Genomic DNA, 18,741 nt, shown 5'->3' with positions numbered 1-18,741 from the left:
TGACATGTCCACACTGACAGATCTCTACCTTGTTGGGTAACTACATGAATTAGTTGACTGCTCACATATTTGGAAATGGGTCATATCTCCCCAGTAGATATAGACCAGTCTTATTCCAAACTTTGGCATCAAAGCATAAAGCATCACAACATTTTCAACCTGAAGGTACTCCCAGGAGGCAGATTCACCTACGAAGATTTGTCCCCACCTCCATATGAGATGACCCAGAGATGTGGTACAAAGGGAGGCTTTGGGTATAGCTGATACCAGGCACCGACCTCATGGATTACAGCCCACAGTGTGATGCTAGGCAGGATCCAGCTTTCTTCACTCCATCGTCCCAGCTGTAGTGGGACTGCTATTTATTTGTTTAGCTTGAACTTGCAGGTGTAGCTCACACATGCCCACTCACCATGGGCATGTGACCATCTACACACATTTCTCTAGATCTTTCCCTGCGCACCCCAATCTGTAGTATTAGCAGAGCCTGTGGCTTCACTTTGCAGTCTAGAGTCAGCTGGGCCTTCTATTACACATAGCCACTTGAACCTTGCCAGGCTCAGAAGTTTGGCTTTCCACACGTGCTTGTGCTGCTGGAGACAAAGACAGGGGTCTGTGGCATTTGTGGAGCAGATCCCCAAAACAAAAATCTACACAGATCCTGAGGCCAAAGCTAGAACAGCCTCTTAACCTAACCTCAGTGATGCATAAGTCCTTATCCCTGATCCATTGTTCCACAGAGCCAGCAGAGTGCTGGCCATACTTAGCCCTACAAGTCTTGCTGATGTGGCATGCCCTACTCCTTCCAGTAACACCTGTTTCCTCTGGAAATGATTGTGTGCCTCTTGTGGTGATGCTAAGTGGTACCTGCCCTCAGGTGGGTCACAGCCCATCCAGTGCTCTCTTTCCTCTTGCCTCTGGACAGGCAGATATTTTTTTTATTGGAGATGTTCAAGGGACACAGAGAACTGCAAAATGACCCCACCAGTACAGAGACAAGCAAGAAGCCAATGTTGGGCTCACCCCAGGAAGACACTTTCAAGTCAAGTAAAAAACAAAACAAAACAATAAAAGCATAAGAACCGCCAATTGGTTGGCTATTTTCAGCCTCCATCCCAGACCCCTCAAAGCTAGAGGGGGATCCCTGAGAGCCCCCAGATATCATCTACCCACTTGAGAACACCCCATGAGTTCTGAGTCTGCATGCATCCTGAGCCAGCACAGGGCAGGATGCCCTTCTCCCATTTGGTTGGGATGATGAAAATACATGGTGGTGATGCCATAGTTTCATGCTGTAATTGGCTTGCATAAATGCCTTTCTTAGATTAATAAGATTAGGAAAACAGATGCTTTCTGAATGAATGCCCTTCCTTTGCTATAGAAAAAAATCTTTCAGCACGGCTCTGGGAAGGATGCAGCATGATAAAAAAAGATGGGGAATTGGTAAATTTTAGGGTCTCATACTAGAAATGTAGGGCACATCTGCATGGTAAGATGTACCTTTCCCACTAAAGGACGTTCATTTGGGATGGGTATACCGAGGCTGTTGCTGCAGAGCTAGAACTTGTTACTTGACCAGCCTTAATAATGAAAGCAAAAGGGGCTGGGAAGGTGGCTCAGTGGTAGAGTGCTTGCCTTGCAAGCATGAGGCCCTGGGTTTGATTCCTCAGCACCACATAAGCAAAAAGAAAAAAGCCGGAAGTGGTGCTGTGGCTCAAGTGGTAGAGCGCTAGCCTTGAGCTGAAGAGCTGAGGGACAGTACCCAGGCCCAGAGTTCAGGCCCCACAACCGGACCCCCCCCAAAAAAATAATGAAAGCAAAACTCTCCCTTTCTCTTTTCTCACTAAGTTCAATATTATGGTGTTCTTGACTTGGGCTAGGTATTTGACAGCATTGGGGTTGGGCTCATTACCTGCACCCTACCAAGTGGATGCCTGATTCTGTCAAGCAGACTTCCTCTGGATGTCAGTCCCACCTCTGCAAAGACCAATCATCATCATGCCACAATTGGGACAGCCTGAACAACCCTGCCAATGCCCCTGGGGTACTCCATTTGGTCTGGAGTGTTCTATGATAGTTCCCATGTTGACTTCCTTATAACTGGATCCTCCTGGATCCAGTGTGCCTGTGTCACAGCACAGCTGTGAAGATATTTAACAGGCAGAGACCTTACCTCATGGGACAAGTAGAAGGCTGCGATACCCAAAGGCCAGAAGCAGCAGAGCATGGAGAAGACACTGAGTCCCAGGTGGTCTCGAGGTGGCATCATGAGGAAGTTGTCTTCACTCTCAGTGTCACTTGAGTAGTCACTCTGTAGAGACAGTGGGAGACAGGAAAGACGATTGGTAAAGGAATCATTGGAGAACTGCCCAAGACATGGATGCTATGCTTGACTGGAGAAGATATTCCTTGGCTGCTGTTGTAGCTAAAGATATTGCACATGGTACCATTGCTGTCTGCCGTATGCAGCTAAAAACAAAAATCCAGGGTGCCTCAGCTGAGGCATTCTGCCCAAGAACAGGAAGATCAGAAACTCAAGTGCAGGACTCTTGGTTGGTTCATTAGTAGGTAAAATCTTATAAAAGCCAAACATGGTATGGACAATCCCCAATTTACAACAGTTCAACTTTTTTGACTTTGTGAAGCATTTCTGGGAACAATAAATGTACTTTGACTTGGGATATTCCTGACTTATGATGGATTTGTTGGGAGATAACTCCACCATGTGCAAGGAGCATTTGAATCTGAAAGTCTAGCTGGAGAATAAAGTTGCAATCTATAGAAGCTGGCATTAGGGACTTTTTTTTTGGGGGGGGTGTCTGGTTATGAGGCCTGAACTCTGGGCCTGGACGCTGTCCCTCAGCTCTTCAGTTCAAGGCTAGCACTCTACCACTTGAGCCACAGCGCCACTTCCGGCTTTTTTCTTTTATGTGGTGCTGAGGAATTGAACCCAGGGCCTCATGCATGCAAGGCAAGTGCTCTACCACTGAGCTACCTTCCCTTCCCCGCATTAGGGTCTTTCTGATGGCATGTCCCATGTGTTTTTGGCATTTTGTTTTCAGATTTCATGCTAACTCACAAGAAAGATCAGGGATGGTTGGTATGGAAGGAAGCAAGAAAGATGCTGTCCAATGGACCTCTTTGTCAGTACTCCTTTGACTCCAATCTTACAGTCAGGATGATGGGGAGGAGGATGATGTATAACAGATATGCATACAGGTCCACATGATCTTTCAGATCCTCAGATCCTTTCTGAGGGTCTCATGGTTGCTTTGTGAGAAGCAGCCCTTAGACCACACTTACTGCATTGTGATGCAGTTATGATGTATGGAGGGGTAGGGGTTGGAGATAGCAAGTTTTAAAAAGCAGCTGGAATGATTCCAAAACTCACCCAGCCATGAGATCACTGCCCAATCTCCACATAAAGCTCCTTGGTGCTTTCCAGATACTGACTAACTAGGGTCCTACAGTCTCCCCCTCTCCTCCACTGATGCCTTGGCACATGCCCAGGCTAGCCTAAGGAGGAGATGCTTATCTTCTACTTTGTTGGCCTACTTTCTGGTCCCTACTGTGAATTTTCTGGCTCATCAGAAAAAGTTTCACTTCACTGTGAGTTATCAAAGACCAGGATCCCTTTCTCCACCTGTAGTTTATACAAAACTGGAAACCTAGCATATTTTAGACGTTGTTTCCTAGAAGCGAAATAGCACACTTCATCTGGAAGGAGAGTCATTAACTTCTAACTTCCTTTACCAGTGGTTTGCAGAGGGCCCTGCTATGCTGGCAGAGGAATGTTCACTATAAGACTGCTGTGAGGATAGTCACACCCACACTAGCCTGCTTCTCCACTTGCCCTTGGTACCCCAGCACTCTCTGTGACACAACAGACATTTCCAAGTGACAAGTGCGTCCTTTCGTAATTTTGCTAATTTAATGCACATAAAATTGCTGGAGCTTTTGACCACTCTGAAACAGCTGAGGTGCTGTAGTGAGTTGATAGGATCCCTTATCATGATTTTGTAGTCCACAGAAGAATTAGGCACATGTGGTTGGGTTTGCTCAAGTTCACCTGTGATGGAAGTTCATGACCTACATCTATACAAGGGAGGTACTCCCCACCCCACACAGACAAGAGAGACCTCTATGTAGGTTAAGAAATAGGAACTGCCACTCTACAGAGAGTAGAATGGACCCATTGCAGAACACAGGCAAGCTCCTGGTCACATTGCCACATTGAAGGTCATTGTTTACTGTCTGCCTAGGTGTGAGTCCCTGGGGTGTGGTACAGTGTCCTCTCCATGTGCCTGGGATTATACAGTACCTTTTCCACAGAGCTATGTCTGAGAAATTTCAGTCTGTTCTACTCTGCACATTATCTACCATATGATCTTCAGAAGAGCAAGGGGAAATTTAAACCACCATCTTTATGGGTATCAGAGATGGAAATTGAAACAGCTCATAGGATACATAATTCATGCTGAGATGTGAGGACCACTGGCTGCCCAGGTGGAGGTACATGTCCCAGGCCTTGTTACCTCAACATTGTTTAGACCATTCTCTGAAAAGAAACAACTCTGGGATGTTGGGGGCATCACTGTTGAGCCAAGTGCTTGAAACACTGAGAAATACTCTATCTCTATAGCCTGGTCTATGACAAATGATTGGTATCCAAAGATCATACTCAGAGAGGCTGAAAACCAGATTAAAGGACCATCCATTTTTTCTGGTCAGCTCAGACCTTGACTGTGCATTTCCCATCATGTGATAATTCAGATGGAGATCCTGGCACATACAATCTGCCTGTGTACATCTGTTGGGCTATACATTTTTTTCATTTAAATTTAATTTAATTTTATCTTTTTTTTTTTTTGCAGGGGAGTGGGGCTGGAGATTTTTGTTTCCAAAGTATTTTATTTACCTGTGCTCACCACATTCCAAAAGCTACCCTTGAACTGGCCACTACTTTTTACTGTTACTTCCATGGTTATAAAAGATAAAACTGAAACTCAGACAGGTTAATCTGCCAAATGACAGCAATGCCCAGTGGGAAGTAGCCAGAGTCCTGGATCCCTGTCACCTGACTGCTCATTCCAGACTCTATGCCGAGCAATGTTGAACACAGGTGACACACAAACCCCATTTGTCTTCATTACCTCTATGTGTTGTTCCTCTGGGCCCCCTCAGGGCTTCTGATGCCTTTGCTTCCTGACTTGTCTCTTGAATACTTGCAATGGGGAGGCCACAGTGGTTCATTGAGTTTTTCCTAGACAGTCAAGGCTTAGAACTACTGCCATGCACCCAAATGTGCTGGAAGCAAGACTCGCTTTGGCAACTGCTTGAGAATGACTTCACAGACTTACACAGCTAGGAAACAAGGTTTCATGACCCTGTCCCAACTTTTCACAGTATAAAGGAGCTATGCACTAAGATAGCACAAGGATGGCTTCATCTAAATATCCAAGCTTCATGAAAATGAATTTGAGAAACTCACAAACTACAGAACGGATTCCAACCCTCCAGCTCCACCATTTCCTTCCTCCTTTTACCAGTGGAACTTCTTAGCTCTGAGTGGCTGTGGGCATCATACCACCAAATGGAGAGAGCATGAGGCTGGCTCAGGAGAGGCTGTTAGATACCAATCATCCAAGTAGAGAAAATACACACAGCCAACACAAGGGAGACACACAGCAACTGTTTTAAAAATCCTTTCCATGGGCCATTGGCTAGAATCAGCTGTAGGGCAGGCTGCAAGCATTCGAAAGGAGTTCATGTTTTATCTGGAGGGCTCATTTTGCATTCCATCTCTGGAAGAAGTAAAGCAGAATGAGACAGAGGGTGTCTGGGCTCCTGTGCTCCTTAGCTGGTACCCTGATGGTTGTCCTGTTTCCCTCAGTACTAGCCTGCTCACATCACGCCCTCTTGAGAGCTGCCGACTCTCAATTCTCAAATCAAATTGATCTTCAGGTTGGCCTATCATTGCCCATGAAGGGGCTGCCTTCTGCCTGAACCCTGCTTCTATCTAACACTGAAATGACCTCTTGTGCTCTGTAAGACATATATCGACATCATCTACTTAGGGAGATCATTGAGAGGAATCTGAGTTGGCGGAGGAGTGAGAATGATACCTTGGCCAAATTCAAGGCTGCCTTCCTTAGGGTATATCTAGAGCAACTGATGAACAATCAAGGCACACCAAAGAAACAGGCAGATGACTACAGCTTTCCTTGTGTCCTGTGACTATCAGAGGTACCTTCACACATCTCAAATATCCTCTGTTTTTGGCAGCCAGCACAGTGTATGTAACATCCTTTGTCTGTATAAGAAAAGTATGGAATTTCTTCATTGATTATTTTATTAAATAAATATTCTTATGATGCCTACAGATAGCGTTTCCATGGCCACTAGTGAACCACCCAGGCTAGGCCAGTTTCTGAGGTTGGAGCCATGAAGATCTTGTGAAGGTGGCCCTGGGATGATCTTCCATCGCCTGCACCATTGTGGTGGGTGTCAGGGGTCCACTTGTGTCAATTAAGGGATTTTTCCTTGTCAATGTGGCTATGGAAAACCACAGCCGTACTGTATCATCCAACTACCTTCCCTGTGCCAAGTTTTCCCAGCATCCTGAAGCCAATGGGTCTTGGTTTTACTCAAAATCAGATCCCATTGAAAACCAAAGAGGCCCCATGATGTGTGATGCATGCTTAGTACTAGGCACTTACCAACATGGAACACTGGGAAGGTACATTTTAGGACCTGAATAGAACGGTCTGAAATAATTTGCTAATCATCTTAGGCATTCATGCTTACTTTCTCCTACCAGGCAGTGATTTTCCTGTATACAGGGTGCATTCTATGCTGATGAGACCGAGTGAGAGGAAACCAGCAAGACCTCTCAGGGTGAAAATGAACTGTGTCCTGTAAGGGAGGGGGCTGGTAAGGGCTCTATGGCTTCCTCCACAGAAGTGATGATTTGGGCTCTTCAAGGAATCTGTGCTCTATGTTGTATTGTTGACAGATGGGGAGTCAGGAGGCGGGGTTGAGAGGTGTCATGGACCTGGAAGACTGTGAGCAGGAGTGGCCAGCCCTAGGGCTGGACTGGACATGCTTTAGGACTCAGGTAATTGCTATTCTTAGACATGTGGGTAGGGAACATTTGAAGAAGAATCTCGAGTTAATGGTTACTTGTCTCTTCCTCTCTGAACCCAGGGCCTAGTGAAGAATCTGTGAGTTCAGACCTGGATATTTGCTATGGCAGGAACAAAGCAGTTTGGGGGACTGATCTGGTCTCCTAAAAAGGTTTCAGCCCTTTCCATGTATGTGCTGCAGGGGCCATAGGTTTTTCAACTCTCCTCAAAACATGGATAAAACAGCCCTAGGCAGAAGCTAGATTTCCCAGAGAATCACTCAATATTCTACACCCAACCTGGAGTTCCTAATTAGCCTGGGAGGATGATATTATGTGTTTGTTGTATTGGGGGGGGGGAGAAGGGGGAATTGTTAAGTATACAGGGATAAAATATGGCAGATATAACACGTGACAGACAAGATTGACCTACCATGGTGCTTCTTGTTCCTATAATGCCTTGGGATCCTGCTCAAAATGTCAGAGTGAGGTGGGACTCAAACTCTCACCTCAGTAGTGAGATCATATCTAGTGCATGATTGGGCATGACCAATTAAACCCATTTCTGTAGTCATGCACAATCAGGCATGACCAGTTAGACATAGTTCTGCACTTGTGTCCAGGGGCAGAGACCACTGAGTGACCAGAGCCAGTGCATGGGCTCTCATCTACCAATCCTGTCCCACAATAAGAGGAAAATTAACAAAGCATGAAGTCCACTTCCCTGGGGACTTCATCAGATATCCTGCCAGGACCCCTGGCAGTATGCAATCTTTCACTTTTAATAAACTTTCTGCTTTACTGTACTACATTACGCTTCTGTTTCTTAATTCTTTACCTGGTGGAGGAACAGACTCCCACTCTTAGATAGCATCAGTATAAATAAAATGTTAAACACATCACTGTCTAATTCCCCAAATCTAGTAGTTTAGTTCTTTGTTCATCAACTTTCCAGTAACTATGAGAAGCCCCAGTGTTTGCCTTAGGTAAGTATTATTAACTGTAACTGCTTACATATCGCTCCATAGTAGTATCTATGCACCTCTAAGCTCCTGAAAATGGAAAATGCACTCTCAGGGATCTCACTGTTTGGCTTCTGATTTTTTTTCAAGACCATGAGAATGAGAATGTCCTTTGCCATTTAATGAGAGGTTGCCCATGCTGTAGTTAATGTAGGGGTTTCCTCCTGTGCCCTTGGGGACTTGAAATCTCTGTGAAATGATGCTTGGAGACAATGTGGGATAGAGAGAGTTGCAGATATCCAAACCACCCTGCACTCAGAATAGCTCTGCTTCTTCCCGCTTTGCATTTTGGGTTCCTAGGTACTTTTTATAACACAAACGCATTTAGCTAATAACATTTGAAAATAAGAGCTAATGTGTCATTCAAAAATAAACATTTTCCCCTTTCTGGTCATATCTAGTCCAATATTTCATAAATGATTTTATATTCCTTGTGGAGAGAGTTACAGTATTTTTAGAAGACACTAATCCGACTAAGAGCCAAAAATATGAAAAATTTCTAAAGATGGTAAAAGATAAAGTTAACTCAGAAAGGAAGTCAGATAAAACACCGTGTCTTACATGTTCTAGAAGGAATGACATGAAATACCCACTGTCTACAGTAGAGTGTGCCTATAGATGTAACATCTTGAGTTTTGTGCCCACCTTTCTTACATGTGACCTTGACCTTTTCCTTGAGATGCTTCTAATTTGATTCTGGACATAGAGGGCAAGACTATAGATAACTAAACATTCTTTTTATGTGTTTGCTTACTGTAAAATTGTGTAACAACTGATCACACCTGCGTGATCATCATTAAGAACGAAGTTCAGTTCTATATCCTCCTCCTCCCCCTTTTCTTTTCCCCCTCCTCCTCCTCCTCCTCTTTTCTTCTTTCTTTCTTTTTCTCTCCTTCCTTCCTTCTTTCCTTCCGTCCTTCCTTTCTTTCTTTCTCTCTCTCTCTCTCTTTCTTTCTTTCTTTCTTTCTTTCTTTCTTTCTCTCTCTCTCTCTTTCTTTCTTTCTTTCTCTCTCTCTTTCTTTCTTTCTCTCTCACTTTCTTTTTCTTTCTTCCTTTCCTCCTCCCTCCTTTTTATTTTTTTCTTTTCTTTTAATGCCAAATACTGGGACTTGAACTCAGGGCCTTGTGCTCTCACTTATGTTTTTGTTTGATGCTCTACGACTTGAGCAACAAGTACAGTTCTAGCTTTTTGTTAGCTAATTGGAGATATGAGTCTCTTGGATTTGTCTGTCTGGGTTGGTTCTGAACCATGATCCTCAGCTCTCAGGCTTCTGAGTTAGAATCACAGGCATGACATATTGAGCTCTATTTCTTCACATTTTGGGTTTTTTTGTGGGGTATTCCTCTTGGCAATATAAGTTTAGATCTCAAACTTACCATATCCCCCCCAGAAGACAACATTTCCATAATCCATAGACATGACTGGGATGAGATTTTAACTCCCTTAAAAAAAAAGTCCGGACACCAAGTGGCTGAGAGCCTACGTGTGGTTTCCCTTTCAGTATACTTATGCCATTTGAAAAACTCCTGCAAAATAATTGGAGGGTGTTCCCTGGGGAACAGCCACAGCCTAGAGACAGGTGCTCATGCATTTGGTACAGATGGTAAGAGAGACTTCTGCAACTGGGTTTTTGTCCTGGGGAAGATGCAAACTCTCTGCGAAGTGTTTAAAATGCATGTGAGGGTTATTGTTGTCTTCAAGGTCCATAATGTTCTGCAAACAGAAGCCAAACAAAGCAAAATTCATTAAGATTCACTGCACACTGTGTGTGCAGTTCCTGGTGTCTTTCCTTGTGAAGAGCAAAGTAGGATGATAACATAGACACTTACAGTAGAGGACTGTTACTTCATATTCTTGCATTCAACACTTGTTTTCTAACTATCCACTGATATTGTATCCAATGGTCAAATGAGGATTAAAAAGTCCTATGACTTCATGTATCAGATTACTTACTTCTTTGACTGCAGTGCTGGAGGCTCTGGAGGGCAGCTTTATTTTTAGCAAGTGTTTTCTTGAGACCTCTATTAGTTCAGTTACCCTAGAAGAAGCTCTTGGGTAAAAGATTCATGTGCAATAATTTTCTTGGGAGGTTGTTGGATTGGGTACTTTCCCAGAGCCCATGTGTTGGAAACATACTTCCCAAAGTCTTATATTAATGTGAGTAAAAAGGTGAAAAGTTCATCAACTCAACTGGTGTTCAGAAATGAGGCCTTGTGGGGGTAATTAAATTAGATAGAATAGAGCTGCTACTGGATACAGGTAATGATGTGATGTTCTATGCCACTGAAGACTCTGCCAGCAAGAGGATCATTGTCAGATCAAGCCCCCTCAATTTGGCCCTTCAAAATCATGAGATAAAATAAACCTCAATAAATCCTTTTATCCAATGCTGTACTGTTACTAGCAACAGAATAAAAAGTGGTCTCAGAAAAAATGGTAGAAAGAAGAGTGAGGGCAGGCAGGCTGCAACCAGTAGAGAGGTGTTACTAAGCCAGTCAACTCAGTGAGATCTGGAGCCACTCCTACGGGGAAGCTCAGGAGGTAAACAGGAGAGACTTTCAGGAGCAAGTCCAGTGGAACAAGCTGCCTATGTCAGTAATGAGGAGATATCTGGGGAAGATACTACCTATACTTTGCAGGGTATCTTTTATAGCCTCAGAGGAAGTCCTCAGATACATAGAGGGGAGGCTCAGGGGACTTCACTTGCAAGAGTAGTACCTAAGAGGGATTAGGGCACTGACAGTGCCCTCTGCAGAGCATATGGTATCCTGGGGTGGGTATTAGTGGGCAAACTAATATAGAAACAAGTCAATCAACTCAGGGAATGACAAGAAATCCCGTCACCACCACCAAGTGAGAAACTCCATCACCACGGTCAAATCAATGTTACAAAGAATCATATCACATGGTTTCAAAGGCAGGATTGGCCCAAGATTTCTAAAACTTGGTATTAAAAAATACTACTTGAGGCCGGGTGTTGGTGGCTCACACCTGTAATCCTAGTACTCAGGAGACTGAGATCCGAGGATCATGGTTCAAATCTGGCCTAGGCAGGTAAGTCCGTGAGACTCTTATCTCCAATAAACCATTCAGAAAGCTGGAAGTAGCACTGTGGCTCAAGTGGTAGAGTGCTAACCTTGAGCTGAAGAGCTGAGGAACAGCACCCAAGCCCAGAGTTCAAGCCCCACAACCGACAAAAACCCTCAACAAAAACAAAAACACTGCTTGATTCAAGTCAAAGTGATTAGGCTATAGTAAGAGATCAACACATGTTGGCAATTACTCACTCTCACGAATGTTTTTGATTTTGTAGTCAGGACATAATAGCATGGCACATAGTATTAGCTAGCCTTCTGTCACTGTAATGCAATACTGGAGCTGAGATAATTAACTAATAAAGAGCAAAAGAAAGAATGAGCCAGCACTAGTGGCTCACGCCTGTAATCTTAGCTACTTAGGAGGTTGAGATCTGAGGATCATAGTTTGAAGCCATCTTGGGTAGGAAAGGTCATAAGACTCTTATCTCCAGCTGACTGTACCAAAAAGCTGGGGGGGGGGGGGAAGGGGGTCAGGGCTTCATTATCCCCTTGAAGACTTTGTGCCCAACAACCTAAGATGATATCCCCTTAGGCCCCACTTCCAAAATGCTCCACTACTGGAGATCAAGCTTTTAACAGGTAGGATTTAGGGGACATTCAGCTTCCAAACTATAGCACACAGTGAACTTCCCATCTTGTGGAGATATTGACTTTCATGGCCCCTGACTCATTGAAGGGCCTGTGTGCAGAAAGGGAAGCAGACAGCAGGAGAAGGCATGGAGTGAGCCAGGACAGAGAATGTGTACGCACCTAGCCCAATGCGTGAACTGACCACTTCCCAGTGTTTGAAAAAGAGTGTGGTCCACATTGACCTACATAATGGGGAAATAAGGCTATGTGGTCTTTCGTAACCCACCCAAAAGGTGGGTTTCACCGCTTAAAACCAGATTATCATTCACTATTGATCTAATCACCAAATATATATTCCTGCTTAAAATCTGCATTATTCTAATAGATGATTGATTCCCTGCAGGTAAGAACTTCACACATATTTTTAAAGCCATGATAAGAATCTAAATCTTCAAGAGGATGGGGAAAAGGGCTTGGAACTCCAGGGAAAAGGGTGAAAAAGTACAGCAGTGGAGCTTACATTGATGAAAGTGAACTATACAACTGGTGAGTAGAGAGATGCAAGGAGTGAGGGAACAGAAAACACTGCATGAAAGGAAATGTACTTATTACTTGATTCATGTAGTTGAAATCCCTCTGCACATCACCTCTATAATAAGAATAAAGGGAATTAATTAAAAATAATTAAATAATAAATCATAATCAAAATAATATAATAGAAAGACAACAACAATCTGAATGTTTTCTGAAGAACTCAGCATATAATTCATCGTATACCTTACTGCTTTCATGTGAAAAGTCCAACATAGCTTTAGTACCTGTGTTTAGATTGACTTAAAGGTAAAGATGAAAACTAGGTCACCTCCTTTTAGTCCAGCTCTCTTGTCATTACAGACTGTCTCGCTGTCAGGGCTCTGCAGATACAGGGCCAGTGCCAGAATTTTAAACCCCATCTCCAAGTGGAAATGATGTCGACCTCACTGTCTCTTCGAAGAAGGAACAGTTTGAGTTGTCACAAATGAAAGAACATGACACACCATACTATTAGTAAAGCATCAAGGAAATGGGGTTCCAGAGATACAAACCAGTACAGGGTTTAGGAGGGAAAATGGTTAACTTATAACTAAATTACAGATATTTTTGGATTGTATTCTGGAGATCCATATTCAAAAATGCAAAGTTTTACATGGACAAGATTGTTCATTGCAGCATTATAAGTAATTGCAAAATATCGAAAACAATCTAAATTTTGTTGCATATATGTTTATCTGAATTAAGGAAGGGGAACAACAAAATGGTGAGACAAAGGACAAGGGGGAAACCAATGTAGCAGCGATACTCACAAGACAGTATGTTGGAAATGATCTGTACAACTTGCAAGGGGGGGGGAAGGAAAGTGGGAGAAAATGAGGGAGGGGATAACAAGGTCAATAAGAAATGTACTTATTACCTTACTTATGTAACTCTAACACCTCTATACATCACTTTGACAATAAAAAAGAGTGCGAAATGAGATGTGAAATATTCTCATTGTAAAATAGAATGCAGCTTAAAAAATGACAGGTATCATACAAACTGATTGGATTGGAGCTGAAGAGAGATAGACAAGGAGACAGACAATAATAGACACATACATAGGTCCACAGATAAAATATCTGATAAATATATAGGAAATACATGCCAAATAACATTTCAGTCAGTGATATACCCCCCATTTACCAGAGTGAACCCATCCAAATATATCACCTAACATCACAACCATAATTTGTGTAAGCCTACTCTGTGATGTTCACACAAGGACAAAATTGTATAATGGCACATTTTCAGAATGCATCCTGGTTATCAAATGGTACATGACTCTGTCTGTGTGTGTGTATGTATGTGTGTGTGTATATGTATGTATGTATGTATGTATGTATATGTATGTTGTAGGTGTTATACTCAGTCTACTGAGAACTGTGATCCCCTCTCCCTTAAGTAGCAGTGAATACATCTAGCCCCCACATTTTGTTTTTTAAATACCATTTTCCAATGGAAGGAACCATGGATCCTTGAAAAAAATGACTGATTTTAGAACTGGGGCTGGCAATGTTCAAGATGCACTTGAATGGCTTGTTGAACCAGGGAAATGATCACAAGGACAAAGAATCCAACATAAAGTGGTTCCTGCTCTTAAAGTTAGGACAAAGTGAGCATTAAAATATAAATGAACAATAAATGTTAATAGGAACCCGGTGAATAGATAACAGCTGATGGTCAAACTCGAAATAAAGCAATACATAGATTAGAAAATAAATTCCAAGGGGAAAAATTTTCCCCAGAATGCAATGCCTACTGATAGACATAGATGGAAATATAAAGTCAAAATTTGTCAAAAAATGCTAACGTTAATTTGTGAATGACTGATGGACAGCAGGATTGTTGCAAAATCTCATAGTACCTCCATAAAAGGCCCTTATTAATTACAACAAAACATTGTCACATTGCCAGTGAGAAACATGACAGGCACTGAAGCAAGCAATCAAAGTTGCCTTCACTAGCAAAGGACAAGTAGATGACCTGGGCATCCTAACTGAATGTACTGGAAGGGATGGTCAGTAGCGAGGCATTTCTAACAACAAGGTAGTAATCTGAATCCAAGCAAAAGGAATCATCAGACAAATGGAAGCTGCTGGTGGAACTACAACATAGCTGAACTGTATTCCACAAATAGTCAAGGCATGAAAGGTCAGAATAGACAAAGGATTTTCCCAGATTAAAGAAGACTGCAAGGGTGTGGAAAAAAAGGCAAGATAAGTAATCCTACCTACTCAGGAGGCTGAGATCTAAGGATCGTGGTTTGAAGCTAGGCTGAGCAGAAAAGTCCTTGTGAGACTTTTATCTCCATATAATCACTCAAAACCACAAGTGCAGCTGTGGCTCAAAATGGTTGAGCACTAGCCTTGAGCAAAAGAGCTCCGGGACAGCACCCAGGCCCAGAATTCAAGCCCTAAAAGCAACAAAAAAAGAAAAAAGAAAGAAAGAAAAAGGAAAAAGGAAAGAAAAAAATTACAATGTGGGATCCTGGACCTGAATTTCTTTTCCTTTTTCTATAAAGAACAATACAGTGATAATTGCAAAAATTTGAGTGCGGTCCTATAGATTAGATGGTAGTCACCAACGTGCAAGCAACACAGAAACAATATCTATTTCAATACAGAGAATCATAAAGCAAGAATAGGGACTCTTAATACAAGAGTACAAGACTTTTTGTATTGTTCTTGCAACTTTTCAATAAGTCTGACTCAACAATAAAAAGTCAAAAAGTGTTCTATTTTAGCAGGAAAAAAATTATACTTTAAATTGAATTCTTCTCCTTTGGGGATTAAGCACTGCAAAACCCTTTTTCTCTTTTTTTTTTTCTTTTAGTTTTTGGATTGTGCTTTAATGGGAATACTGAGAGCATTACTGGAAAAAATGAAAAGATATTGAATTCTCTTTTTATGACACATGAATAATTCATTGGGTATTGCAATTTGGTATTTCATCAAGCTCATCCTTTTCATGTTTTCACAGGGAAGCTACTTAGTGGTCTTCAGTATCACACACTTGCCCACAGAAGCACAGCATGTCAAATGTTTCAAAGACATGCATGGGAGTCGGGAGTCAAACAAATCAAGTTGGCTTTGTTTCTTCTGAAATGGCGGCCCTGTGAAGTCAGAAGTAACTTCTCAAAGCACAGAGCAACCCAGCCCTCACTGCCCAGGGCCCACAGGACAAAAGGCTCTCGGCATCATCCGGTAGAAGATGGCCTAGTTGAGCCACAGTGAGGCTACATTAAGGATGTCCGACCTTGGAAACTTCCGTGAGCTGGGAAGAATTTCCAGCAAAAACATGAGGACGACATCAGGCTGCCAGGGGTGAGGAGGTCTGGGCTGGGACACTAGGGATTGAATAGAATGCCAACTCTTCTTGCTACAAAGGGCAAGTTTTATGGACCCAGACACCCTGACACCCATCTCTCCACAACTGTCCACAAATGACTTCAGAACCCCTAGAAATGCAAAGATTATTTCAGATGTTGTGGGAAGGGAAGAAACACCATCTCTCTCCCTCTAAGAGACCAGCGGTCATCTTGCTGAACTCTGGCTTTCACCCCAGGTACCAGAGGTACTAGTCTCTTTGGTTTGAGTGAGAATCATGTTGAGATTGTTCCAGAGTATGTAAAATGTATGTAAAAATGTAGATGCCCCAATACCAATTTAACTGAATGTTTCCCCACAATCTCAAGTGTGCCAGGTACCTGCTAATGACATCAGCCCTGTGTAGTTTTAGAACTTCAGATCTGTAACAAGAAGAAAATCTAACTCCCAAAAAACATTGTCTGGGGGAGTTATATGCTTGGGTGGTCCCAGAGTCACTGCCAAGTTGACCCATGGGTCACAGACTCACAAGCAGAAAGTGCCTGCCCAAATTAGAAAAATGTATATACAAGAGAGTCAACAGTGCTTGATAAGAAATGTACTCATTACCTTGATCATGTAACTGTAACCCCTCTGTACAGTATTTTTACAATAAAAAACTTATTTAAAAAAGAGCTGTACAAAACACTTTACTGAAAAAAACTTTAAACTTCGGAGGGGGGGGGGGGAGTATTTGGGGAGGTGGGGAAGGAAGGGATGGCCGGGGGAAAAACAAAGGAGGAGGGAACAATTCTCCATGGGAAGTGTACCCATTACCTTACTCATGTAACAGTAACCCCTCTTGTACAACATTTTTTTACAATAAAAATGTATTTTTTAAAAAAGAAAGCGCCTGCCCACAACTGACTTCCTAGTTTGAAAAAAAATTAGTCTTTTCCAAATCAATTATTGTTCTTATCGAGAGATAAATACAACACTGGAATGTTCAGGTATCAGTCATGAAGAAAAATTCTCTAGCTTACATTTTTCTGTCAGTGTTTTGAAATGTTCTGTTCCATTGAGGGGAAAAGTACATATTTTAAGTTGTACTTTTTCTTCCGGATTGTTAATTCTTTTAATTTATCATCAAGGTGATGTAGAGGGGTTACAGTTACATAAATAAGGTAATGAGTACATTTCTTGTCAAACTTGTTTCTCCTTCCCTCCATTTTCTCCTACTTTTCCTCCCCCTAACGCCCCCCCCCCCCCCAAGTTGTACAGATCATTTGCAACATATTGTCTTGTATATATCACTGTTGTACTGGCTCCCCTCTAAGTTGTACTTTTTTTTATTTTGTTGGTCATGGGGCTTGAACTTGGGGCATGGGTGCTGTCCCTGAGATCTTCTGTTCAAGGCTAGCACTCTAGCACTTTAAGCCTTAGCTCCACTTCTGTTTGTTAAGTGGTTAATTGGAGGTAAGAGTCTCATGGACTTTCCTTCCCAGGCTGGCTTCAAACCTTTATCCTCAGCTCTCAGCCTCCTGAGAACCTAAAATCACAGGTGTGAGCCACTAGCTCCCAGCTTTACATTGTACTTTTAGTTATGATTTGAAGACTATAGAAAGAATATTAAATACTCATTTAATGAATTAATGAGTATTTAATGAGTATCTATGTGTGTGTCTATGTGCTGGTTAATTTGGTTGAGCATTTGCTTGGAAAGAGAAATGCCCAGGAGATTAGAGAAATACATCGCTGGGTTAGGGTTAGGGTTAGGAATAAAAAAACAACAACAAAAAAATAAAAAAATAAAATAAATAAATACACCTCTATGTGTTTCTGTTTTTAGGGACAATTAAAATGCAAGGGTTCTCATGAATGAATGGATTAATTCTGTGATGGAGTCATACTACAACAGCCTTATTGGAAATGACAAAAGTTGGTGGTGGCCTAGGTCATGCAATGTCTCAAGGCCATACCTTGCCCTGCCCCTTCCTCTACTCCTTTCTTTCTTTGTTTCTTGGCCAGTATGGTGGGAATTGCTTTGTTCTGCTGCCTCTTGAATGATGGACTGACATTTCTGAAGCCATCAGAGAAACAAATCTCCTTTAAGTGGTTAAGGTGTTCTGTCTTAGTGGGAAGAAAACCAACACTATCTATGGGGATACATGTGGGTGTGCAAAATCATTTCAGTGTATGGATACACAAACTTCAAAGTAATGCATAAAAATATTCTCACTTTGAGAATAAAATATATATCACACACATACAGCGAAATAATTTTAGACTCACATAAAGACTTCCAAAATAGAAAAGAGTTCCTGTAGAAACTGCAAAGATAGACCAGAGCTCTCATGCTGTTCCTCTTACAAACCACGTTACAGTGATAAAACCAAGGAAGTGACACAGATACAATACTTCAGATTGAACAACAGACCTTTGTCACATTTTGCCAGTGTCTCCATACCTTGTTCCCATGCTATGGTGTTCAGCTCTATGATTTCTGTTACCTGTACCGATTCATGCAACCATTACAAACCACCAGTAAATAAAAATGGTCCATCCCTTCCCCCAACTTCCTTATCCACCTCTTCATAGTCACATCTTTGTTCAACTGTAAGTCCTGGCAACCACCGAAAGTTGTCTGCTGTCTTTTCAGAATGCCATCCAAATGGAACCAATCACACAGCACACTGTCTTGTGAGAATGACTTTTTCCTTGCAGCGTATCATCCCTGAGATACATCCAGGTATCTGAGTGTATCATCAGTTCACTACTTTCTTCTCCCTGAGTAATATTCCACATTAATGGAGAAACACAATGTGCTTAGCTATTATTCCACTAAAGGCCAGTTGTGCTGTTTCTATTTTTTATTATTAAAAAATAAGTATGGTGGACAAGTTTTGAATGGGATGTTCAAGTAAGAGAGCATTTTCCCTTTAACTTTATGAGAAGCTATTTTTCCAGCATGGCTATACATTTTTGCACTTACACTGGCAAAATGTGAGAGTTTGATTTGCTTTATAGACTTGCTAGCAATTGGTAT

General features: G+C 42.2%; 1 protein-coding gene across 1 annotated transcript in view; it reads right to left on the bottom strand.

The window, feature by feature from the left end:
* Syndig1 (synapse differentiation inducing 1) overlaps positions 1 to 18,741 on the bottom strand; it is a 95,133-nt gene that overhangs the window by 55,780 nt on the left and 20,612 nt on the right. The window contains exon 2 of the mRNA XM_042666536.1: positions 2,174 to 2,311. Within this exon, the coding sequence (XP_042522470.1) occupies positions 2,174 to 2,311 (138 nt within the window). The remainder of the gene's footprint in view (positions 1 to 2,173; positions 2,312 to 18,741) is intronic.

This window comes from Dipodomys spectabilis, unplaced genomic scaffold (assembly GCF_019054845.1).
Source record: "Dipodomys spectabilis isolate Male_0828 unplaced genomic scaffold, ASM1905484v1 ptg000365l, whole genome shotgun sequence".
Lineage (NCBI taxonomy): Eukaryota > Metazoa > Chordata > Mammalia > Rodentia > Heteromyidae > Dipodomys > Dipodomys spectabilis.
The sequence above is the reverse complement of the archived record's forward strand: the minus strand, read 5'-3'. Positions and strand labels throughout refer to the sequence as shown.